At 43.5% G+C, this 26,342-nt stretch overlaps 1 protein-coding gene across 1 annotated transcript; it reads left to right on the top strand.

Moving 5' to 3' along the window:
• Window positions 1-1,793: 1,793 nt before the first annotated feature.
• Window positions 1,794-14,298, top strand: PPIC (peptidylprolyl isomerase C). The gene is made up of 5 exons (XM_082835967.1): window positions 1,794-1,967; window positions 8,296-8,409; window positions 8,871-8,964; window positions 11,842-12,026; window positions 13,680-14,298. Exons 1-5 carry the CDS (start codon window positions 1,851-1,853, stop codon window positions 13,806-13,808), a joined length of 639 nt encoding a protein of 212 aa, XP_082692093.1. The 5' UTR covers window positions 1,794-1,850; the 3' UTR covers window positions 13,809-14,298.
• The last annotated feature ends 12,044 nt before the right edge of the window (window positions 14,299-26,342 follow it).

A 26,342-nucleotide genomic window follows, 5' to 3' on the forward strand; every position in this document is an offset into this window, starting at 1 on the left:
GTAAAGAAAACACGTTTCAATAAATTATGCTGAGACAAGTGGAATTCATATGGAAAAAAAAATTCGACCCCTAGCTTGTGCTATGAACCAAAATAGCTACACCCAAAAACGTGGATGAATTTCACAAACAAATTTGAGCAAAAGAATACATAAGATTCCATTCACACAAAGTTAAAACAAAATTAAATCATATTGGAAGAAGTCAGGATTGTGGTTAATTTAGGGAGAAAAAAGTGTTAGTAGTTGCGAGTGGGTACAAGAGAAGTTTCTAGAGAGCTGGTGAATATTTCATTTCTTTAGATGGGTGGGGATCTAGCTGCATTTGCTTTGTGATAATTCGTTGATTTGTACATTTACATTTTGTGTACTTTTCTTTATTTGTATTAATCTTCCCAATAAAATTTTTTAAAAGTAGACACATTCACTCACTGAACAAATATTTATTGAGAAATCACTATACACCAGACATTGTACTAGATCTGAATCAAAAGGAATAAATATAGGCATAAGCCCTGTGATACCCTCAGCTTGCTACGAAAGGGGGACTCCCTCTTTATGTGGGGTGAAGGTGATAAGGAAAGCCATTAGATCCTTCACTGGGCTGAAACATCAAAATATTTCAGAAGTGTTCTGTCCAACCCTCAAAAGTGGTGGTTACTCTTTGTATACACTGGAAGGTTCCAGGGTAATTTGAGATCTACACTTAGTTATACATAGGAATCCTATCTGCTTACCTAAGTAAAATCTTGTCTCGAAAGTCATGGCACTAGCCCCTAAGAAAACCAAGAGAATACTATTATTAATTTGCAGTTAATTTTGGAGCTATTACACTAAAATAAAAAAGTTCTTTGAAGTTCTAATGCAAAAAGCATTGAGTTTCAAAACAACATTGTCCTACCGCTGCCACCAAAAAAAAAAAAAAAAAAAAACAACATTGTCCTGATTATAAAATACATGCTCAATGTAGAACATCTGGGAAATCAGAAAATTACAAAGAAAACAAAAATCCATTATTCTATCACCATAGCTACTGTAAATGTTTTGGTACATTTCTTTCCATTTTTAAAATGCCTTTATACATTTATTTTCACAGTTGACATCCGAATTTCTATGTGATTTTGCAAACTGAGCTTTCCGTTTAAAAATATGAGCATTTCCCCATGTCATTAAATAACTTTCCTAAACATAATTCTTAAGTTTGTAAAAATTATATCCCCAACTTGAATCATCTCAATGAGAGGTCATTCATCATGTGTAATCGAGTCGAAACATCCGGGGTCCCAGAGTTCTGAGAGGCGTCCAAAACTTAGCTAAAGCCTCTGATGGAACATTGGAACCTGGCAGGCGCGGCGGAGGCTGCTCCAAGGGCAGCTGCGGTCACAGACCGGGACCCGTCCGCAGAGTCCCCAGCCCTAAGGCGCGTAAGTTGCCAGGAGGACCCGGAGCCCGGAGAGTCCTCGACTTTCCATCAGGTTTAATACGCGTCTACGCTGTAAGTTCCTGGCGATACCCCAGCGCACACCCCTCAGCTCCCGGGTCCGGGCCGAGCCCGCAGCACCCGAGCAGCGCTGGCTCGCTCCGGATCCCGGCGCCCAGAGCAGCCTCTGGGTGGCTGGATTCGGCTGCGCCCTCCGTGGCGCGCCACTCCCGAGTCCTTAGCTCGGGTCGCTGGGCTGAACTTGGGAGGAGGCGCCCTCGGTTCCGGGCCTGCCCAGACTGCCCCATCCCCATCACCCCCGCCCCCCCCCCCCGAACCGGGAGCGCGCAGGCGCAGCCGGCCGAGAGTTCCACCAGCGGTACCGGAGCCTGCGGTTGCGCCCGAGGCGCTGCCCCCGCTGCCACCCCTCACGATGGGCCCGGGTCCGCGGCTGCTGCTACCTCTGGTGCTTTGCGTGGGGCTCAGCGCTCTCGTACCTCCTGCGGGAGCGTCAGGCGTCCGCAAGCGAGGCCCCTCGGTGACGGCCAAGGTGACTGGGCGGCGGGCAGCAGTTTCCCCTCGTGCTGGCCGAGGGGATGGGAGAGCTTTGGGGACTGGAACCTCAGGGTCAGGGGCGGCGAGAAGGGGGCTTCCCGGGCGCAGAGGACGGGAGGCGGCCGGGGGGCTAGGTGACAGGAGGCTGCCCGCGCGCGGGGGCCCGCGCTCTCCCGGGAGACTTTGGGGGCGCTGGGCCCCCGCCGCCGGCTGTCTGAACTTTGCCTGGGAGTTGGGAGAAGCTTCCGGAACCGGCGTGCCCTTTCTTCAGGAAGGAGACCGCTGAGTACTTCCTTCGCCTTGGCGGGGACTAGGGAATAGAAGCAGGAAGAATGCGGGAGGGACGGGGACTGGCGGAGGAGACGCGTTGCGAGCGGAGGGGTTGCAGCTGGGCCGCCCGCCGCGGGTGTCACCTGACCTGGCAGATCCCAGGTCCAGCCCTGTCGCGGTGGGGTAGGGGCAGGCATTACGTGGCCTTGCTGAAACCAAGGGCTATCCTCCTTTTCCTGTATTTAGGAACGACCGTCCTCCCCGGGGAGGGAGAGGTGCGCTTTTCAGACTCTGGCGGCTGGTGGGTGGACCCCAGGGCTTGGGGACGGTGCTAGCAAGGCACAGGCGGCTCCAGTATAACTGAGGCCAGCCTTTTGATCACGATTGGGGGGTAGGGTGGGGGGACATCTGCCATAGACTGTGTCTTGCTTCAGGTCTTTCCCCACCATATTTAGCCAAGGTTAGAGGATAATGGGAGGGTGCAGGGAGAGATAGAAAGAGGGAGGGAGGGGATGATTTGGGGCCCTTGATGACCGCTTCTAGAAAACCCAGTGGCAGGGGTGTCTTGGAATCTGGAAGGAGGGGCAGCTGCAGGTGGTCTTAACAATCGGTCCGGTGTCTGCCAGTAGAAATGATACTGTTGGATGCTTAAATCCTCTACCACACACCCCACCCGAGGAGGGGGGAGGACAAGGGGCGGGGGAGGTTCAGCCCAACATCTGACGTAGCCTAAGAGTGAACAGAAAGGCCGTGCTGCGGAGTATGTGCGGTGATAAACTGAGCTTGCTGGCTTTGAGCACTGATTCTCCTCCCAGCCCCTTGATCTTTGGGGCTTATCTAGCTTTGGGAAACGGCTTATACAAAGCCACATAGCTGAAGGGGGGGAAGTGGGGGGGGTGTTCTTCCAATCTGCAGATACTATTTGGGTCTCATGGGATAAGCCTTAAACATAAAATTCATGAAGTTGAAATGATGAAGGAAATAAACCCGGAAATAGATTGGGTGACATTTAAAAATACCTGAAGGGTAAGAAAAAAAAAAAAGCCTGGCAAAGACTTAGGAGGCAAAGGGAACTGCATATGCAAGGCCTCCAGACAGAAAAGTATGTTCAGAGGATGGAGAAGGGATGGTGTGGCTTCAGCCCAGGGATGAGAGGGGGAGTGGCTTGAGATGAGGTTCTGGGTGAAGAGCAGCAAGATCAGGTAGTGCCTTCCGGGCCACAGTTCGGGGTATGGGTTTTAAGGCAATTATTCTCATAATTTGAGGTCTTATTCTAAGTGCAGTTATAGCTGCTGAATGGTTTTGAGCATGGGATTGACATGATCTCATATATGCTTTTAAACAATTACTGTGGTTGTTCAGTGGAGAGTGAACTGGGAGGTCTTCAGGGCTCCAGGTCAGAATCTGGATGGTGGTGGCTTGGATTAGGGGGGGTAATGGTGGAAATGGGGAGCCAGGGAGGGACTAGAAATCGACTTTTGAAGTGTAACTAACAGGACTTGCTGACTGTTTAGATAAGGGTGGGAGAAAGGGAGTAGGACTGTCAGATGAAATACAGGATGCCCAGTGAGATGTGAATTTCAGATACGCAACGAATAATTTGTTACTGTGAGAACGTCACCTGTAGTATTTGGGAACAGGCTTACCTGGGAAGCTTTTAGACCTACCAGTGCAGAGACTACCCCAGAGCAAGTAATCAGTAATCACAGTCTCTGGGAGTGTGGAGCTGCGGTTGGGAACCTCGAGGAGAGGGGAGGAAGCTGGTGGCTGCAAGAGGGGAAGAGTTGGGGCATCTTAGCCCCAAGTCCAGGGTGCTGTCACTGAGGGAGTTTTCAGGACTCTACTTTTGGAACAGTCACTCAATCTATCTCCTTTTTTCCCACCCCATTTGTCATTACGTTCTAAAAACTGTGTAGGCATGTCCTTCCACAGTTTCAGCTCTGTTGAATTACTTTTTCAGTGGACATTTTAAAACAACTAATCTATTGCAAAGTGGAAACATTAAAAAATGATTTCTCTGAGTGTGGAAAAGTAGATTAATTGGCCATCACTCTAGTTTATTGTTTTCCCCAGCAGTCTTTACCTTTTCCTCTGATTTTGTTTAATAACAGGAATCTGTAATTGAGAGGTGTGAAGTGCTGTTCCCCCCAGGGCCGTTTAATGGCACTCACCTTGTCCATGAATCCTGCTGCCAGCTGCACACCTCAGCCTCCTTTCCATCCGTGGAGCCTCAGGTTTGGGCTCCAGCTCACTGGTCTCAAAATCCACCGAATTAGTGTTTGCAGCCCTGCACTTTCCAGCAGATGCCATGGGCTCTGTGCAGGGTCAGACACCGAGACTGTAGAAAATACTGCTGCCATCTTTCCAGCTGCACTCATGTCACACTTTGCTGGCACTCCCCGCAGCTCTTGGAGTGGCCAAGAGGCTTCAGCTGGGGTAACAACAAGTTACCTAATGTCTGAGGCTCCTCCTCTGTTCCATTTCTATTTCCTCTGTAAGTGGAAAGAGAAATAATACCTACCTGCAGGGTTTTGCATATTAGATGTGATAAAGCATGTAAAATGCTTAGCCCTGATTGAAGTTCCTGATTAAAGAGGTCAATTGTTAGTGTTATTTGTGTTATGTTATTAATCCTCCTGTGGCAGTGCAGCCCTGAGAGGAATCATCATCTGGGTACAGATGACGAACAGGAGCTCAGAGCTGCCCAAGGTCCCATGGCCAGTTAGTGCTGGAGCTGGTTTGAGAACAGTTTCCTGGACCTCACAGCTCGTGTCCTTGGTGTCTTCCCCAGTTACTTTGGAAATGGAAGCAGGATTAACCCTACAGGGTTTGGGCCAGGCTATGTGAGTGCCTCTTGCCTCTTCCCCTGTCTCTCCCCACCTCCAGTGCCCTGTAATAAAAAAAAAAAAAATTTTTTTTTACTTATTTATTTATGGCTGCATTGGGTCTTCGTCGCTGCACGTGGGCTTTCTCTAGTTGCAGCGAGCAGGGGCTACTCTTCGTTACAGTGTGCGGGCTTCTCATTGCAGTGGCTTCTCTTGTTGTGGAGCACAGACTCTGGGCACGTGGGCTTCCATAGTTGTGGCACATGGGCTCAGTAGTCATGGCTCGCGGGCTCTAGAGCACAGGCTCAGTGACGCACGGACTTAGTTGCTCCGCGGCATGTGGGATCTTCCCGGACCAGGGCTCGAACCCGTGTCCCCTGTGTTGGCAGGAGGATTCTTAACCACTGCACCACCAGGGAAGTCCCCCCGTAATTTTCAAATGACTTTCAAGGGCAGCCTCAAGGGAAAAAAGGAGTGACTGAGGGGCCAGCTCTTGAAGTGCAACATGGATTCAAGTGCCACCTTTTCCAGGAAGCCTGCCCAGATCTCCACAGATAATCATCACTCTAACCGTGACATTTTATCTGTACATATCTTCTCGTGAAACCTGACTTCCCATTATATTATAGCTAGTATCTATGTGCTTTCTCTTCTGTGGGACAGTAAGCTCCAGGAGGGTAGGGACTTTGCAGCCCCACCCCTTGTCTAGCACGGGGCCTGTTCCCAAGGACACGCAGCAAAGTCACAGACGATATCAGGGTGAGAGGGTTTGCCTGGCAGCCACCCTGGGCCCACCTTCACCCTCTGTCTAGGTGTGTGTGCGCCCTGGTTCATTTAGTATCAACTGGCATTGAACTATTTAGGATTTTTTGAGTACCTGCGTGAGCTGACACTGCAGAGCACTGGGAATCTAAAACACCGTTTCTACCCCTTAAGGGTTCCCTGCCTAGACAGAGCCATATTCATCATAAATCGCAGTCCAAGTGAACGCAGCCTCAAATTGAAATTTTGTCTTTCATGCTCCTAGTGTTGCCTAACAAAAGCTGGATCTCTTAGCTGGCATCCTTCCTTTGCCTCTGGAACTGCTGAGAGTCTCCCTTCCCAGCCGGTTGCGGTCAGAAGGGCTGTGTTGCTTCTCTGCACATGGATCACTTTTCCTGACTCAGTGCTTTGGTCCCAGAAAGAACTGCCCATCCTTGTCCCTGGAGGCTGCTCCCCTCCTTCCAGGCCTGCCTCCCATCGCACCTTTGCCAGGATGCCTTCCTTCAGCCTTAACATTCCTCCAGAACAGGGGGTGTACAGTGTTCTTGGGGCATTTGTAACCTGGGGCCTTGTGCTATGGTTGTTCGTTTACTTGGCCTGTTTACATAAGCTCCCTTAGGACAGGGACTCCCTCCAGTAGCTTGTACCCTCACGCTGCCTTCTGCATGGATCTTTGACAAGTACTTGTTGACAATAAGATTTGATTTCATCATTTCCATTAGAGTTAGGGAAACTCTGCTATATTTTCTTGCCATCACGCATGAAGTTGAAGGATGCTGTGGTTTGGAAAAAAAATCATATTAATATGTGTGCTAGGCTGCGTGTAAGAAAATAAGATTTTTACTGAAGAGTGATGCTGGGTGACAGACACTTTTGCTTCATCTTCTTATGCTGCCCTCCCATATTTGATTCTCTTTGCTGTTGAAGTGTTCACAGGCTTTACTTCCTCTTCTTTATTTTAAAAGTCTGATAGGCTTTTCTAGTGTCTTATAGGGTGCTTCTTTACGATTACATACCCAATTCTTGTCCCAGTGCTGCTTCATTATTGCCTGTTATTGAATTTACTCCTTGGTTCAGAAATCCCTTTGGAGAACCTGCTTCTCTTTGATCCCAGCTCTGCATGCTGGGCTCCTGTGGGTGTTAATGCAGCTTCCTGAATTGTCCTACTCCACTGCACTGCCCATTCTCAAGGGCACCGTCTTCTGTGCATTCTATGAAGTTTTACCATATAAATAATAATACAGTCTTTGCTGCTTTGGCCATGTAAAATTGCAAAATACCACATCATCCTGTGACAGACGTCCTGACGTATTGACAGAAGCTCTTGTCTTGAACTAAAGCTTGACAGTCTTTACTTCGTGATTTTTCTAAACTGTACGACATCTTTTGTCTTTGACAACCCTTCTTATATTTTTTAAAGCCATCTCTTGAATGTCTTTTTTACCCATTCAAACAATACATTGGTTCGTCTAATCTAAACTCGCTAATAGAATGCCCTTTGACTCCATGGCCTTTTCAAGCATTCTATCTCAGAATCATCTCAGCACAGTGATTTGTGAAGCAAGATGTATGTAATTTCATTTCAGATGAAACGGTTAAAAAAAGTCCAAGAGAGCTTTTAAAGTTTATCTGCAAAAAAAAGTGACTCATTTCTGGATGTGTGCTTGCTCTTTTCTGTTCTAAACTGTTGTGACAGAGTAAGGACACATTGTACATGTGCAACTTTGGGGACATGATGACTGAATTTGGTGTCTGAGTTTACAGGGTAAATGGTTCTGTCAGGACCTGAGTGTAATGTTTGTTGTATTTTGGGTGCAGCTGTGGCCCTGGTGCCTTAGTGTGTCTGGACGTGAGTGGCAGGCCTTCTGGAGGAGTGTTGTGTGTTGTGATAATCTTTCACGGTCCCCTTGACAGCAGATGTCTACTGAGAACTCACTGGGAATTTAGCACTGCTCGAAGTTATGAAAAAATAAATCTGGATGGTTAGACTGTTTCTCTCCCCACCATTTTTTTTCCTCCTGCCAAGACTGGAGAGCATTACCTCTCAGGAGACCAACAGTCTCCACTCTAACCCGTGTCCGCAGAGCTAGGAAACGGGAGGCCAGAGCAGTGCTGGTCTGGGTTGTGGAGGGGAGAGGAATTCTTGAAGACACTACTGGCTGACTCTGACAGTTTTGAGTCCAACTTTAAACCCAGTTTCTAGTACAGTGCCTGGCCTAGAGGTGGTGCTCCGTAACTGTTTGGTGAATGAATATTTGTGAGTGAAATGCACCCATAAGATGGTTTCGGAGCTCCTTTAATTTATATCATGCTCCTTCATAAAATAGCTCCTTCGTGCTCCTTTATAAAATACTGGTGGGCAGGGCCCTTGCATGGGGATCAGTTCTCAGATTCTCATGTTCCCTTACCTTGTATTGTGGCTTTTTCACATTATAACCTTCTGCTCTGCCTTTCAACCACACGCAGGTCTTCTTTGATGTGAGGATTGGAGATAAAGATGTTGGCAGAATTGTGATTGGCCTCTTTGGAAAAGTTGTGCCCAAGACTGTGGAAAATTTTATCGCTCTGGCAACAGGAGAGGTATGTCTCAGTTTTATTCCCTTTAACTGGGCAGAAGTAGATCTTCCTTCTTTTAAGCCAAACGTAAAGATGTATTCTGGGAAAATAAGTATTAAATTAGTAGATGAGATGAACTTGAGACATCTAACAATATTTTACTTTATTTTCCTAGAAAATCGCTATTCTTCAAGCCCTCAGTTTCCTCAGGGTTCTAGAAACTGACAGGAAACAGTCATCAAGTGAAAATGCAGACTTCTCTCTTTTTACTTGTGCAGGTTAATACTTTACCTCTATAGTTTATGTGTTTACTTTTCAGTCAGCTAATGATAAATTTCTATCAGTAAATTATTGCAGGCACCTAATCTAGTTCTGTAGATATTTTGTGTAATTTTCTCATTTTGTCATTTCCAGATAAACACTGGGGTTTATCTTACAGTATGGGTTATATCTACTTGTGTATTCAATTGACATAATCTCTTTAGAAAGGATATGGATATAGAGGAAGCAAATTTCATCGCGTCATCAAAGATTTCATGATTCAAGGAGGAGACTTCACCAGTGGAGATGGCACTGGCGGTAATGTTGTCTAACATTTTTCCTTTCCTGCTTACCCAGGTGAAACCTAAGATTAAGATGATGTGTTTACCCAGCATATTGAATTCCCAGATTTAAGGAACAAAGTCATAAAGACAACCAGACTAATTTTTCAAGAAGGATTGAGTTGGGGTGGGGGTGCCGTATCTAACAAAATCTTGGTAGGTGTGAATGAGTGAGGCCTCCTAATTTGTAACAGTATTGCTTTGGTGTTCATTATCTTTCCATAGTGGAGGTATATTCATTTAGTAGGCTGTTTTGCAGTGCTGAAAATCCTAGACTTCTGGTATGTAGCAATACAGAAAGATGTCTGTCATAGCAAGGAAACGTAGACTGAAAAACTGTACCCTGGGGTGGCAGCCAGCTGCAGATGTGCACGTTGGTGGAGGGGGTCTGGGGACATCACGCCAGAATGACGAGGCTGGTATTTAGGTGGCAGGATTATAGGTGAATGTACCTCCTTCTTTCAAAATTCTTTCATTTTAATTGTCAGCTTTTTCAATAATAAAAAAATTAAGTAATAGACAACTTGTCAAAATTAAAGTATACATTAATTTTTATCAACAAAGTTAGAATTCTATAAAGTACAAATAATTCAATTTATAGAGTTTAAGTATCTCTGAGCTTATTGTTTCTCATTGAGGATTCCAGCTACCCAGCTCCCTGGACTATTTTTCCCCAGAAATGTAGTGAATTCCTGAACACACACACAGTATATAACCACACAGAATTTAAATTTACTTCAGGTTTAAGATTTCTAATTCAGCAAATACTGGTTTTGATGGATATTAAATTGCTAACTTTTTCAAGAAACAAGCCATTTTCAAGCACTATTGTTAATTTTATGTTTATTGCAATTTTTTAAATAACAAAATGGCTGCCATTAAATGTTTGGATTTGCCAGACACTTCAGGAGGATTACTTTTAGTCCCTGCAGAAATGCTGCCGGGTATGGGAATGTAGAATGGAGCACAGGAACATGTTCAGGTTACTTGGTTTCATGGGGTTGGTGAGGATGCTCAGGTTAGCAACCCCAGCTGCTGCAGAGCTGGGTCTCAGTGGAAAAGCCTGCAGCTCCAGTACGGGTCCCCTCAGGACTGGCACCCCACCGCCCTGCCTGGGGCCCAGCAAGAATGGTGATGGAGCTCTACTGTGTCCTCTTTTCTGTGTCCCTCTCTCTCTGCTTTCCCTGCTCTGTGTGTGTGTATGGGTTCACATGAGATTTGTAGATAGGACCTTTTGGATCATTTAAATTAAGCCTAGACCTCTCTGTAGGCAAAACTTTGCTACCAGCCCACCTCATATGTCACTTACCAACCAGCTATAAATGGCTTGCCTTTGGTATCCACTTCTGGTCCTTCTAACTGAGCCAGGATTTTTTTTTTTTCTGGGTAAGATGAATTATATTTGATCTAGTCTACAAAAAAAAAAAAAAAAAGGTTTCCTTAAATTATTAAATATTGTATTAATTACTCAGATAAGTATAAAATAAGACAATTACAAAGGAGTGAAGTTGTTAAAATATCTAGTTATTCATTCAAAAGCCATATATTGCAAGATGTAAACCTTAAGAAGGAAAATAATTAGGATTCACAGAATGTCCTTACTAATTCCTCTACTGCAACACTTTGTAGATATTGTGTTTTAAAAGTTAACTACATTAGCTATGAAGAAGTTTTGGTTGTATATAAATGAAGAAAAACGCCTTATGTGAGACCCAAGTCTTAAGGAAGTAGAATTTTTGCCTGGTCCTTCACAAGTACTGCATAGTAAGAAAGGAGATAACACAAGAGCTAACTGAGCCAGGACTTTAAGGCTGGCCACCAATGGATAAGGAGCCCTGCAGTGGAGGAGGTGGGTGTGACAGTCACTCAGGGTGTTAGGGGATGGAGCAGATACTTTTCATGGTTTGTACTGTTGTTTTATAGGAAAAATGTGTTCTGCTCTCCCTGCTGCTGTGCTTGATCTCCAGCCCCCATGCCTGCCTTTGGTTCTTCCGTCCAAGGTTGGCTCCCTGGGTGCTCTCAGTTGCTGTGATCCTCTGTATCCTGATGAGCCCTTAAGTCTTCAAGCCTAATGACTTCCGGGCTTGCGCTGTTGTTCTCAGTGCTGAGGCTCTTCATGCTTAGGGAACCAGAGTTAGAGCCAGAAGTTCAAGTTCTACTCTGCTGTTTTCAAGTTTGATAACCTCTGTTCCCCATTCAAAATGGGAATAAGAAAACCTATTCTATAGGATCGTTGTGAGAATTTTCTAAGGGTGTATATTAAGTGCGTATTGTACTCTGGTTGGCTGCAGAGGTAGGAGTGATCCAAGGCAAGTGACCTGAACCTCAGGACAGAGGTGGAGCCACTAGGTTGGCTTATCCACCTTTCCATTGGGCTTCACAATGTCATCCTGCCCTTCAGTTCCTTCTCGTTTTCAGAGTGAAATCACTGACTTGCTTGTTCAGGGTTTGGGTCTTGGTTTGAGGCCAGAGGGCATCCTTCCATCTTGTGTCATACTTAAGGCTTTTGTTTATTTGTTTTGGTCCCTGATGCCCTGTTTCCTTAAGGAGCTAATTTTTTTTTTTAATTTTTTTGGCCGTGCTGTGCGGCATGCAGGATCCTAGTTCCCCAGCCAGGGATCTAACCCATGCCCCCTGCAGTGGAAGCATGGGATCTTAACTGCTGGACCTCCAGGGAAGTCCCCGTTAATTTTATCCTCTGCTTTATTTCTCCTTATATTTGACGATCTTTTCCCCATCCCCACCTCCTACAGGGTTCTATTAACCAATCTACTCAAACCTTATATTCCCCTTTGAAGAATTTACTTTCATAAAACATCTGTTGTCTCTCCCCTTTTTGTTTTGTCTCACTCAGGTATAAGCATTTATGGTGAGACATTTCCAGATGAGAACTTCAAACTGAAGCATTATGGCATTGGGTGGGTCAGCATGGCCAATGCTGGGCCTGACACCAATGGCTCTCAGTTCTTTATCACCTTGACCAAGCCCACCTGGTTGGATGGCAAACATGTGGTATTTGGAAAAGTCATTGATGGAATGGTAACTTGATGTATGATTTTTTCTCATTCAAAGATTTATAATGAGAGTACTCTTAGTGATTTAATCTCCAAACGTGCTTGTTAGAGAGCCCTAATTATATGCTGACTGGCCTCTTCAAAGGTGAATAAATTATATATGGTGTGGTATTTTTAATTGTTAGGAGCATTGGGGCAGAAGCTGGGGACTTGACAGGGAAAAGTTGAGTACTTAATTCATCTCACACCTGAAATAAGTGGAAACTCTTTTTAAAGTAACCAGATAAAATCCCATATGTACATACAATGAAATATTATTCAGCCTTAAAAAGGAAGGAGATCCTGTCACATGCTACAACATGAATAAACCTTTGGAATGTTAAAGAAAACAAGCCAGTCACAAAAAGGCTGTATGATTCCATTCAAATGAGGTATCAAAAGTAGTCAAATACATGGGAACATAAAGCAGGATGGTGGTTGCCAGGGGCTGGGGGGATGAGGAAATCGGGAGCTAGTTTCAGTGGGTATCTCTATAGATCTTCAGTTTTATAAGATGAAAAAGGTCTGAAGTTTAGTTGCACAATAGTGTGAATATGCTTAAACTAATGAACTGTACACTTAGAAGTGGATAAGACGGCAAATTTTATGTTATGTGTTTCTTACCACAATTCAAAATAAAATATTTTTAAAAGCCCTGAGCCCCATGTGGTTTATTTTTAAAACCCCTGAGCCTCCAGAGGTGGGCCCGCGAATAAGCGTGTTAAAAAATTGTGGTAAAATGTACACAACATAGAAATTTCCATTTTAACCATTAAATAAGCAGTTTTTAAAGTGCCACAGGTAGTTCGGATGTGTAGCTGCTGCTTTAGGTACACGTGTGCACATATGAACCCACACACACAATCTATTTAGAAATATATATTATTGATATTATTAGAAGAATGCTGGTCGTTTATCTTAAACTAACCTAAGTCAGCCAGAGACTGGATTAGCTGACACCATGTCCAAAGCGCTCAGAGACTTTGTTGCTATTTTTGTCTCAACGCTGTTTGGGAAACTCATCAGAAGTCCACTTGCCTAGTCCTGGCCCAGTATGTGACATAAATTAGTCCATGAGTTGTGAAGCCTTCTGGAGTAGAGAAAGGGGCCTTTTACACGACTGTGGGGTTGGGGTTACATTAGTATCAGACTCAACCTGTAGATTACTGGCTGGGGTCGGCTTTAAAATGGACAAACCCCAAACTAGCTCCACTACTAAATCTGCTTCCTGGCTCATTTTCTTATGCCTCGACCTCTTACAGAGTGGAGCTGAAATTGTCTCAAACTCCACGTTAACTCTTAAGTTGGGTTGTAACAAGTGAATAGAAATACTTTTTATTAGCACTAGATGTTTGCAAAAATATCTAATTTTTTTAGAATATAAAATGCTAATAAAAAGAAGAGAGGAAATACACAAATATGCTCTCTGATTAGCAAGCTAGTGGGTAAATTTTATTCTGTTATATATAAATTTCCTGACTAAATTTTCCATAGTTATCTTGCATGGTTTTTGTAATTATAGAAAAAGCAAAAACAACTTATTTCCCACTAGGGCTTTCAGACTTCACATTGATTTTACCTCTTGATCACCACAGTTGCTGGTCAGAAGTGATCCATGGGTCTACTTTTCTCTCACCAGACAGTGGTCCACTCCATAGAACTGCAGGCAACTGATGGGCATGACCGTCCACTCACCAACTGCTCCATCATCAACAGTGGCAAGATAGATGTGAAAACGCCCTTTGTGGTAGAGGTCGCTGACTGGTGATACAATTGGCAGAAAACAAAGAAGAACACACTCTGCCAGGGGTGTGTGTGTGTGTGTGTGTGTGTGTGTGTGTGTGTGTCTGTGTGTTGATTCTTAAAAGTTACTGTTTTGCTTTGTTTTTTAACTTTATTCTGTTTTCTACCCCAGATCACAGGAAGGTTATAGAAAGCAACCACTCAAAGTTTAGTTAGCATGAATTTTGGTACATCACTTGTTCAGGGGCTTTGCACTTAAAAGACATATCCCTTTCCTCCAATGGTGCTGTTTTTAAATTACAAAACTTTGTATTGGCTATTTTCTTTTGAAGAACACAATCATTTCTTTGCTGGATTAATTGTGACCCCCAGATTCAGTGATGCTGAAGATTTGTCTGAAAAAAGATGGGAACAAGAAGTTTATTACTTTGTATTCAAACAGAAATTCTTTTCAGGTAAAGGGAGATTTGATTAGTATTACCTGATATATGTCACAGGGACTTCTACCTAATGAAAGGTGCTTTGGTATTCTCTATATTAAATACTTTTTATGTAGATCAATTATTTTTGCAAGACTTTCTTTTAACCTGAAGTGCTTTAAAACAAAATATACAAAATATATGCATTTTAATGTTAATAATGAAAGATTAGCGAAGGTTCTATAATTCAAAATATTAGCACAGCTGGATAATCTGGGATGGGAATGCACAGAAAGGATGCCCATCCATGTCCCAAATACTTGAGCTGATTATTCACTAATTTTTACTCGGTGTAACATGTTTAGAAATTTCCCTTGAGTCCAGTTGCAACAAAAAGGAGTCTTTCTTCACTTACATAGTGGGCATGAAGATTCGGGCTGTACTTAAACTAGATGGGAAAGTAAAATCTTATTGGTGGGGCCTTGTTGTAACATACCTGGCTGTACCAGAATGTGCCTGATCTCTGTTCAAATGGGAGTGGTAGTTGTTAAACGGCCCATTGCTTCTCCCCAAAATTACATCTCTTGAACTGTATTCTAAGAAAACCGCTTCAATGAGAGATGAGGTGAAATGAGCATTCTTACTGCTGATAGGGGTGTTAATTGCTACAGTCCTCCTGAAGAGCATTTTGTTATTTTTTTCCAAAAAACTTCATTAAAGGCCTTTGATATGCCAGGTACCAGTTTTTGAGTTTGGGGAATACAGCAGTGGACAGCGAGAAAAAGGCATCATGGAACTTACATTCTAGTGATGAAGACAGAATAAATGAGGTAACAAATAAAAGGGTGTTGACACTGTAAAGAAAACACACCAGGTTTGCTGGAAAGGCCCAGGTGCGGGTAAGGGAGAGGGGCGCTGTTTGGGTGGTCTCATGGGGGGACATTTGAGCTGAGCTCTGAGGAGAGAGAAGAGGCGGCTGTCAGGCCAGATCTGTGATCCAGGCCTTCCAGGCAGAGAGGGGAGAGATAACACGAGGGTCCTGAGGTGGAATGTGTGGATTCCAGGGCAGAAGAGAAAGCCAGTGTGCTGCAGCCTGAGAGGTCAGAGAGTAAGGCTGATAATGGAGCATTTGGGGCCTGGGGTGCCAGGGCAGAGCTCTTCTTTTATTCCCAGTACAGTGGGGAGCTATCGGGTGTAGGTTGTGGGGGGGCATGATATGATCTGCATGTAAGACTATTTTGTCTACTACGAGGAGGAGTTTTATAGGGGGTTGAAGTACATACCAGGAAACTCAAAACATTCGTATCCTGTGGAATCCCACTCCTGGGACTTTGCTGTAGACGGTGATCTGAACTTGAAAGCGTGACAATGCTGTGGACGGTCTGGCAACCAGTCCCCCTTGGTCCGGAGATGGCCACCTGTTTTCTTTGAGGAATCACACCATCCTTTCAGACATCTCTTATCCTTAGGGTGGGCTGACCCTACAGATGGGTACATGCCTGGCCTGGCAAACTCATTCATTAGCTCACTTGATAAATACTAGATGCTGGAGAGAGCTGCAAGCGAAACTGCCAGCCCTCGTGGTTCCCATGGAAGGAGACAAATAATTCGCACATATACCACGGGAATATATAACAGAACATCAGGTAGTCATAAGTCCACAAAGAGAAACAGGGAGAGAGACTAGAGAGTGAAGAGGGGATCAGGGCAGTCCCTGAGTAGGGCCTGAAGGAAGTGAGAGGGCAGCAAACCATGGGGACATTGGGGGAAGAGTGAGTAAGGCAGAGTGGACAAGAGTAGTGGCCCCGGATGAAGGGCAGACTGGTGGGCTCAAGAAACAGCAAAGGGTCCAGGTGTGCAGAGTGAGGGCAGTGGAGGAGTCAGATGGGAGAGGTGGGAAAGGGAGCAGGGGGTCCTATAGGCCAGTCGGAACATTCCCTTGTCCTGGCCCCAGTGACAGGCTCAGAGTTACATGTTTGACCCCAGTCATATTAGTGAGCTTCAACTGTGGGAGTTCTGCTGGGAGAAATGCTAGGACAGAGCTGCTGTTTCTTATGGGAAGAGGTAAAGGAGCAGGCGTGAGAATGAAATCAGCACAAAGGGAAGCTGGTCCAGGAGATGGAAGATGGATTCCTGAAGACACTGCTGAGCCCCTAAGTCTAGCCATGCCTGAAGCCAATCTCTACCCCTAGCCTTTTAATTACCCAAGCTAATACAGTTCCTCTTTTGCTTAAGCCAGGGTGAATTGATTTCTTGTGACTTACAGCCTAAAGTCTTTGTCTAATACAGCAATATTGGAAAAGTTTTACGTATAAAGATGTGAACTGCAGAACTGTTTATGATTGCAAAATACTGGAAGCAACTTGAATGTCCCAAAATGGTTATAAAGGAGTAGTATGCATTCATTAAGACTGATGCTACAAAACTCGGAGTACCGTGTTATAAAGAAAAGAGTAGAAATTCTGTATGCAGCACGATCTCAATTATGTAAATACATTCTCATAAAGCAAAATCAACAAAATGTAGATTGACATAAAAACAAATGCAAATGGTGGGATTTTTAAAACTCATGTCTATATTTTCTTTACTTTTTGTCTTCGAATTTTTCTCTAGAGTGTATTTCTTTATAATACAATACTTGGGAAAAAACTTATTAAAATTTTTTTTAAAGGTAACACAGGAGGAAATTGGAAACAAATGTCCTCGTACATATAAAGTGCCTTAAGTCTCAAATGTCAGAAAGCACATAAGCCACTGCTACGCCCCCATGCATAAGGACATGTACTTTCTACCATATTTGCCATCTAGCTTTTTCATGAGTATGAACATAATGAGATCTCTCTTGTGATAAAGCAAAAATTGGTTCATTCTGGAAGTGCTGAAATTCTGAGACCACTAGTGCACAGGTAGCAAACTGTCAGGGTGTCTGTTATCCCAGATGCTCTATGAGCTAACGTCACCCCCCCTGCTAAAAGCAGTTTATCCTGAGGGTCAGGCTGTATACTAAAAACATCAGCAAACTGATAACTACATATAAACTATTGCTTTATAACAAGGTCTATGTTTTCTGCAAAGGCTTTTGAAATAAATAGCTCGCTATTTAGCCAATCATGCTGCTAAAAGGACACAAACGTAGCCAAGGGTGTGTGTGGAATCACAGGAAAATTACACTGGCTGCTACCACCGCCATGCCCACATTATTATAATTCAGTCTTGAATCACTTTAATAAACAATTTAAACATTTTGGTATCCTTAGCCACAAGTTGTTTAATTCCAAGTGCTATTCAGCAATTTTCTGGAATATCAGATAAGAATTTAGTAAAATTTATTCTTGGGTCAGATTAATTAGAATGACACTTGCAAAATGATTGACTGCTCCATTTCCGATGAGTTTTTAGAACTCATCAACCTCATTTTTTAGTTCAGCTGTTTTGAATTACATAAAGACAAAAATATGGCAAGGATTTTATAGCAGGAAAAGGATTTGTTTTTGTTTTTCAAAATTCCTATAATTCAGGCAGCTGAAGAAATCTTTGATCTCGAAGGCTTAGAAATTCAAAGCCCCTCAAAGCACTTTTTTTTTTTTTTAAGAAAAAGTAAAAACAGTATTTGTAATGGAAAATTTTGGTGCTGTTAAGTACATAACAGCTTTTACTTGTCTGCAGTTCATCTCTTGGACTTGATTTTGGCCAAGTCTAAGTGTTAGGTGTGATACATCACCTGCTTGGAGATTTGCTAGTGTTACTGATATTCTAGAGTGATGGAAAAACAACTGGCACTGATGCAGAATTAGAGTGACTAGTCACAGAAGTCCCATCTGGGGGGAAAAAGAAGTCCATCTGACACATAGTAAGAGTCAAAACAAAATGCATTACAAAATCCATAAATGGAATTGTAAGCCCATCACTAGTTTCATTACAATGCTTGGGAGTCGCAAATTTGGAGGATTTGGAAGGGACTCAACATGCCAATATCCCTTCTATTGCCTACTTCTAAAGTTTTATTAGGAGTCATGTAAGTTTCCACATCCATTACTTTTTCAGAGGGTGTGAAGGACTTTCTTCCTGAAGCACACTGGGCCTTTAAAGTGCTATTAAAACTACGGTCACCATCTGTCCTAGGTGGTAAATATTATGTCCTGTCATTTGGATAGATATCTCAGTTTGAAAACCTGAACCTTTTTCTTCCAACCTGGACACAAAACACAGGTGTCCTGCCTGTGCCTCTTCTGGACACCAAGACCTACACTGGGACAGACTGTCTTGAGGAGAGGAGTAAGAACTGGTTAGCCTGGAGCAGAGAAAGTCAAGACTTGATTTATCCCTGCTGTCCTGGAAGTACACCTCTCTTATAAAGACCTAAGGACTTCTGAATTGCCTCCAAGCCTGTACAAGCTGCTCTCTCTGCCTACTGAGCCCCCGCCACCCTATCTGCTCCCTGCCATTCTTCAGGACTCAGTACCTGGGATCCCTTCCTCGACGAGCCTTCACTGGAAACTTCCTCACACCGTTGTTCTAACTGCTTACTTCCTGGGTGTCTCCTGTCTCCTCCTGGGACTGGAATTTGCTCTCGGCCAAGGATTAGATCATACTCATCTCCCCCTGAGACAGTGTTTCACACATAACTGATGCTCAATAAGTATGTTCGGAATCGGTAACCAAAAATAACCCACCTACAATTATACTATGAGGTATTTAAACTCTCTCAGGACTAGAAATATTGTTAAGCATTGGCATTTGTCTTTTGACTCTTTCTACCCTTTTTCAAAGACTGTTACCTTTTTCAAAAAAAATAAACTTTTCCTCTTTATTTTCTGAGTTGAGGTTAGAAGGGCATGATAGAAGTAGACTGGCAAAAATGATGTGGGTGTCAAACAGTAGAAGAAAAGCCCCAAGTGGTGGTGAGCCTTCAGTGGCAGTGTCCGTGGTGAGTGGCAGCTGGCTTGGGTGACACACCTTGGTCATGAGTGTGCCAAGCTGCTGGCAGTCGGTGAGGCCCAGCCCTGAGCTGAGCAGTGTGGATTTGACCCGAGAAGTGATGAGAAACCACTCTCTCTCGAGTCTTAAGTACTGCGGAAGTCATGGTATCCACTTTGGAAACCTTTACACTTGAATCCTCATTTGTTGGGCAATTTATGTGGTTCAGTGAGAAAACTGCACAGTCATATGGCTCCACCACGTGCAAACCCAGTTAGGTAATAACATGATGCCCTTTGTGGTCAAAGTCACAGGTTTGCTCTCTGTGCTTGGCTTTGTTCCTGGCTACGGAGCGTATTCCTGACTCTCGTGAGCAAGGCACGAAGTTAGAAATAGTTCAGCAGCATAAATCTGTCACCACAATGAGAAAAATCTAGCTTAGCTTCCTTCTGCTGGTCAGTCAGTGTTGCACCTAGTCTGCTTCTATGCAGCTGCAGACACTGGGAGCTGTTTGGAGGACTTTTTTTTAATTCATGTTTTTAAAAATTTCATGCCTGGTAACGAAATATAAATTTCATGCCTGGTAAAGAAATATAAATGGGTATAAACAAATAAAATAAATCATTATTTGTCAATTATACCTCAATAAAGCTAAATAAAATAAAATAATAATAGATCAAATCCCTCCTGTGTAAAACCAGTGAATTGTTTCCCATTGCACATAGGCTATAAGCCTTGAATGCCATGTCCCAAGGAGGGCCCTGTGGGATCCAGCCCCAGCCCTCCACTATCCTCTACACTCATCCGTTTCCTTGGGGACCCTGACTGAAGCTCTCTCCTTGGTTGGGCTTTGGAACCTTCTGATGTCTCTGTGACACCCTCTCCCTTCCCCCATTCTTGCCAGTTAATTCCTCCAACATCCTTTGTCTCTACTTCAGTGTCACTACCTCAGAGAAGGTTCTTGACCTGCCCAAACCTAAGTTACGTATCTTCCCTGCACATTTTATAATGACATTTGGGGGCATATTTACCCATCTAATATCACATTATTCTGTAAGTTCCATGAAGTCAAGGATTCTAGTTTACTCAGATTCACATTTAAAGATATCAATGATTTAGAATGACACCATGATGCCTTCTGTGATGAAAAAAAATTACCATGATACCAGATATAAAAGCTTATGCAAAAGAAGATAATTTCTATGGGTAAGATACCTCTTATCTTTTATTTCATTTAAAATACCTTATTGGTTTTGTTGAGTTTCTGATGGGCTGGTGTCTTAAAGGTATTATCAGCCTTCTGCAGTAACCATCTGGCATTGTTTGATTTTGTGCCCGCTCCTCCTAGAAGTAGTGAGGGTTTTTTTTAATTAAAAAAGTTAAAATATTTTTAAAATGTGCAACAGGAAGGGTTGCGGTTCTCAAACTTTATTGTGCACCAGAATCACCTGGAAGGCTTGTTAGATTTCTGGGTCCCATTCTCCGAGTGTCTGGGGCAGAGCCTGAGAATGTGTACTTCTAACAAGTTCTTGGGTGATGCTGAACCATCACCTTGGTCCAAGGTTCAAACTTTGAAAACCACTGCCCTGAGATGTCACAAAACCATGTTTTTTAAACCACTGAATTAGCTTAGTAACTCATTTGTAAAGGATAGACGTTTAAGAAATCATTCAAACCATCACCATTCTGTGTATCAAACTGGTGAGCAAACTTTAGAAAACCACTGTTTTAGAACAATCAGGAGGTAACGAATCATTACGCAAATCTGGGAAGATGTTAGTAAACCCTGATTGCAAGGTCGTTCACTCCGCAAACGTTTCTGAAGGCCCTGCTGTGAAGTGTGTAGCCAGCTCTGAGCTGGCTGATGGGAACACAGGCTGCAGGCCACCCACTCCTTCAGCAGCGATTCTGGGATCTACTCCCGCACCTCCCCACCCCCACTGAGAAACAGGGTAAACAGGTCTTTAGCTGCCCCTGCCCTCAGGGAGCTCATGCTCTTTGGAGGGGGAGAAAGACCTTAAACAAATCAACAGAATACTACAGACGGTGGTAACTGCTATGACAGAATACGAGTGTGCTATGATAGAATAATGGGGCAGGGTGAGAGTTGGGGTGCCACATAAGATTGGGTGACGTGGAGGGGCTCTTGGACTAGGGGACATCTAAGTTGATGTGAGAGTGGGCCAGTCTTCTGATGAGAGGTGAGAAGGGTATTTCAGGCAGAGACCAGCAGGTTCAAAGGGCTTAAGTGAGAACCAAGGTTGGCAAGTCCTGGGAAGAGAAAGACCAATGTCGCCAGTGAGATAAATACCAGGAAGAGGAGGGCGAGGAACTTGGGAGAGGGTGGCAGGAGTTTAGATTTTAAGTGGGGATGGAAGCCACTGGATAATTTTGAGCAACAGTGACATGATTTGACGGACATGTTAAAAAGATGGCTCTGGCTCTCATGTGGAGGATGGACTAGAGTAAAAGTGGAAGCAGAGAGACCTGGGAGGAGGCTGCAGCTGAAAGCACAGAGCTTGGTTTAATCAAGGGGGATGGGACAGCACTCTGATTTATAATGTAGTGTAGAAAGATGAGCAATTGTCCCAATACTAGTTCTTTCCGACCTGAGTATTCATGTGTTGTTCAAAAATGCACATAAATACAAACAGTTCTAACGTGAGGCTGACGGGGGCGGGGGTGGGGCGGATTAGCTTAGCCTGAACTGTGTGGGTCAACAGTGCAAATCCTGATCCCCTTTACTAACTGGTGGCCGTAGTCAAGCTATCTTGCCTTTCTACTTTCATTTTTTTTCACTGTAGAGGGGAAAAAAATAAGAATACATACCTCAGAAAGATGTTGTGAGGCTTCAATGGGATAATCTGTGGATAGAACTTAGCCCAAATTAGTGCTTTATCATGTTAGCTACTTATTAGTCACTCCCGATCTTTGCTTTCTTCTATAAAGGTTTGTAAAAGCTTTGTCCAGTTATAATGGCCTTAGTCTCACAACATGTGGCGCCCAGAGGAGCTCACTACGTAACAGCATCTAAGTGAAGAGAATATCAGGGCTGGAGACACTACTGTTGATGGTGCCACGGCTGATGTTAGAGTAGAAGAAGGCAGAAAGTGTTTCACATTGTATGGGTCAGATTTACAACTATACTCTGAGAATATAAAACAAAATTCTCTACAGTCAATTACATGTACTTCAAAGGCTTAACATTTCAATGTACCCTCCTCCCCCTCACACAAAAATAAATACCTCTTCACCCTCATCACCAATCCAGACCGTCACTCTGCATCTGTATGGACAGAAAACATAAATGTTGCAGAATTTTCTGTTTTGAGTTAGTGTCTGCCACTTCCCTGGGTTTCTGCTGCTGAATTCAAAATCTATAATTATCATCAAGGATGAAAACCAAAACAAAGCCAAGATGAAAGTGATTGCTTTGAAGCTGAGTAGAGAGACTGGAGAAGATAGTCCTAATCACTGAACTCGACATCCAATTCAGTTAAACGGAAAGACATTCCCTAGTAAGTGGCCAAAAATTCCAGAAAACAAGGATTTTGTCTATATTCTTTATTTATTTAAAAAAATAAATTTATTTATTATTTTTGGCTGCATGGGGTCTATGTTGCTGCACATGGGCTTTCTCTAGTTGCAGCAAGTGGGGGCTTTGTTGCAGTGAGGGCTTCTCATTGCTGTGGCTTCTCCTGTTGCAGAGCATGGGCTCTAGGTGCACAGGCTTCAGTAGTAGTGGCATGCGGGCTTCAGTAGTTGTGGCTCATGGGCTCTAGAGCACAGGCTCAGTAGTTGTGGCGCACGGGCTTAGTTGCTCTGCGGCATGTGGGATCTTCCCAGACCAGGGCTCGAACCAGTGTCCCCTGCATTGGCAGGCAGATTCTTAACCACTGCACCACCAGGGAAGCCCTCTATTTTTAGATAACTAACACCATGCCTTAGTGCAGCAAGAAATCTCAAATGCATTTCACTGCATGAGTGGATGAGTAAATGAATACATATTCACATAGGGTGTCTACTGAAACCACTACCCAAACTTGTCTGTCATCCTTGCTGCTTCTTCAAAGAGTCCTGCTATAGACTGTTTGTGTCTGCTCCCCCCACCCCCTCCTAATTCATATGGTGAAAACTAATCTCCTATGTGATGATGTTTGGGGGTGGAGCCTTTGGGAGGTGATTAGGGATTAGTGCCCTTATGACAGAGGCCCCATAGAGATCCCTGGTGCCTTTCCCGCCATGTGAGGACACAGTGAAAAAGAGAGCCCCTTACCAGACACCAAACGTGCCAGTGCCCTGATCTTGCAATTCCCAGACTCCAGAACTGTGAGGAATAAATGTTTGCTGTTTATAAGCCACCCAGTCTATGGTATTTTTGTTACAGCAGCCAGAATGGACTAAGACAAGTCCCTCCTCCCCATGGCCACATGCAATACTCTGAGAGTTGAGCTGCTGTTCTTTTCGTAGTAGATTCTGCAGGGGGTAGGAAAGCCAATAACCACCAAAGAAGGGGAGTTCATAAACCATCTCTCACATCCCTCAAACAGTGGTTCCTAACCTATGTGTGTATCAGAATCAACTTAGAAGTTTCTTAGTACCCAAGGACAGACCCCAGCCCAGATTTATTGATTCAGAGTTTTAGGTGATTCTGATGCACATCTCTGGTTTAGAACTATTGGTTTAGAATCTCAGAGGTTGTCAGGGATACAAGAATAGCACCTGGTATGTCTGCCCAAACTCCTCCTGCACCCTAGACAAATATCACTAATTGGTTGCTATACTCTTACTCACTGAGCCTGTATTCACTCAAAATCCTTTTCTTAAAAAAGCTTTTTAAAAAAATTGTAGTAAAATTACACGACATAAAATTTACCATTTTTTACGTGTATAGTTCAGAGGCATTAAGTACACTCACACTGTTGTGCAACCATCACCATCCATCTTCAGAACTTTCTCATCTTCCCCAGCTGAAACCCACTGAACGCTAATTCCCCATTTCCCCCTCCCCCAAGCCCCTGGCAACCACCACTCTATTTTCTGTTTCCATGAGTTTGACTATTTCAGGTACCTCAAATAAGTGGAATCATACAGTAGTCATCCTTTTGTGACTGGCTTATTTCACTTGGCATAATGTCTTCAAGATTTATCCATGTTGTAGCAGGTGTCAGAGTTTCCTTCCTTTTTAAGGCTGAATAATCCACTGTATGTATAGACCACATTTTAGCCATTCATCCATCAGTGGACACTTGGGTTGCTTCCACCTTTTGGTTGTGAATAATGCTGGCAAAAACTTGGGTGTAGAAATAACTGCTCGAGTCCCTGCTTTCACTTCTTTTGGGTATATATCCAGAAGTGGAATTGCTAAATCATGTGGTAATTTTATGTTTAATTTTTTTAAGAACTGCCATACCATTTTCCACAGAGGCTGCACTATTTTACTTCCTAACAGCAATGTATAAAGGTTTCAAGGTCTTCACATCCTTGTCAACACTTGTTATTTTCTGCTTTCTTTGGATAGTATCCACTCAAATCGGTGTGTCAGAATCCTTACCTGAGTGCTTTATGAGCCATTATCAATTGACCAGAGTTGACAAATGAGATGAAAGCCATTTGTTATTTCTAAACTGTGATCGTGAGATTTCTATACTTTTCAAAGTGAAATGACTGAAGAATTTACCATGTGGGGATAGTCACAGTGTTACTGGTGCCATTTGTATACATGGCCCACTGTTTGAAATGGCGGAGAGGAGGAGGACACCAGGAGAATGGACACCGGGGCTGCCATATGCAAATTTGCCAGGTGATGGAGGTTAGGCCTGAGAAAGACTCTGCATACAACAGCAACTGGGGGACATTCTGATATCAGCCCCAGGCAAACCATCAAATCCAAGAACCGGGGGATAAGGGGGTGTGAGGGCTGTCCCCATATCCTGGCTTAAGTGGTAAGAGGATTTCTTTTCCTCTTCTTTATTCTGTTTTCTTCCCTCTACTCTTTACTTCTTTATTGGCTATGAATCCATGCTTTGAAATATCCATGTTTCATAAAAAAAGGGGAAACGGAATATATGTACAGTAAATATACATTATTTGCTTGCATGTGGGTGAAATATCTCTGGAAGTATACATGTAAACCAAGAACAGTGGTTGTCTCTGGGAGGGGAACTGGGAATCTAGGAGACAGGATGGGAGAAGACTTTTCTTTTTATATATCCTTTCATATGTTTTTATTAAAATTTTGACTGTGGAAATATATTCCATCCTCTTTCCAATGTGCATTTCTGAGGTGCTGACACCAGAAAGTTCCAACTCCTTCCCAGACTCCCTTGAAGCTGGGGATCAAGAATAAGGTTCTGCCAATTGCATGTGCTTTCATGAGCTGTAAAAGATGGAAGTGGGTGAATGCCATCTTCCTGCTGCTTTAGGCTGCGGTTGCTGACAAGCAAAGTCATGGGCGTTGAGAGGCAACTGTGGTATAGGTGGTGACAGCTGAACACTTTGTTCTAGTGCCCAGTCACCAGCTGCCTGGGTGCTGCCATGAGGCAGTTATGGTAGTAAGTTACCTCCTGATCCTACGTGCTGATCCCTGGATCGAAGCTACATGTGCTGTTTTTGACTTCAATACCTTCAGTAGCAGCCTCCCAGCTCCCTGAATTCCTGCTAAAGACAGAGGCTGTAGCTCCCCTGGCAGGCGGGTATTGGAAATTGCTGGAGCATTCTGGAAGTCGTGCCTAGAGACCCACCAGGAGTTCATTCCCCTCATCCTTCCAAAAGATTCTGTAAGCACTGCTTCTTATTATTCCATTCTGCTTAAAATACCTACTGTGGTTTCTATTTCCTGCAATGGAATTGAAATGGAATATTAAACATTTAAATAAAAATTAGAAAGTCATCACTAAAAAAAAAAATTCAATTCTCAAAAAAGAGTAGTAGTGCCACCAAAGTTCTTGAGTAGTGTGCTACCAAAGATTCTTGGGCTTTATTTTTTTTAAAAACCCTCACTATCTTGGTAAATCAACTACTTAATGAGTACCTATTGGCTTAATAGATGAGGTAATTTAACAGTTACCTTGTCAGATTAGAAGTAAATGTCTATATGAATATGTGAGAAGGTGTGTGTGTGTGTGTGTGTGTGTGTGTGTGTGTGTGTATAAAGAGACAAGACACAATTTATGTTTCCAATAAAATCCTGGCAGTACAAGACATATCCAAACACTTCTTGT

This window comes from Leucopleurus acutus (assembly GCF_964270905.1).
Source record: "Leucopleurus acutus genome assembly, chromosome: 3".
NCBI lineage: Eukaryota > Metazoa > Chordata > Mammalia > Artiodactyla > Delphinidae > Leucopleurus > Leucopleurus acutus.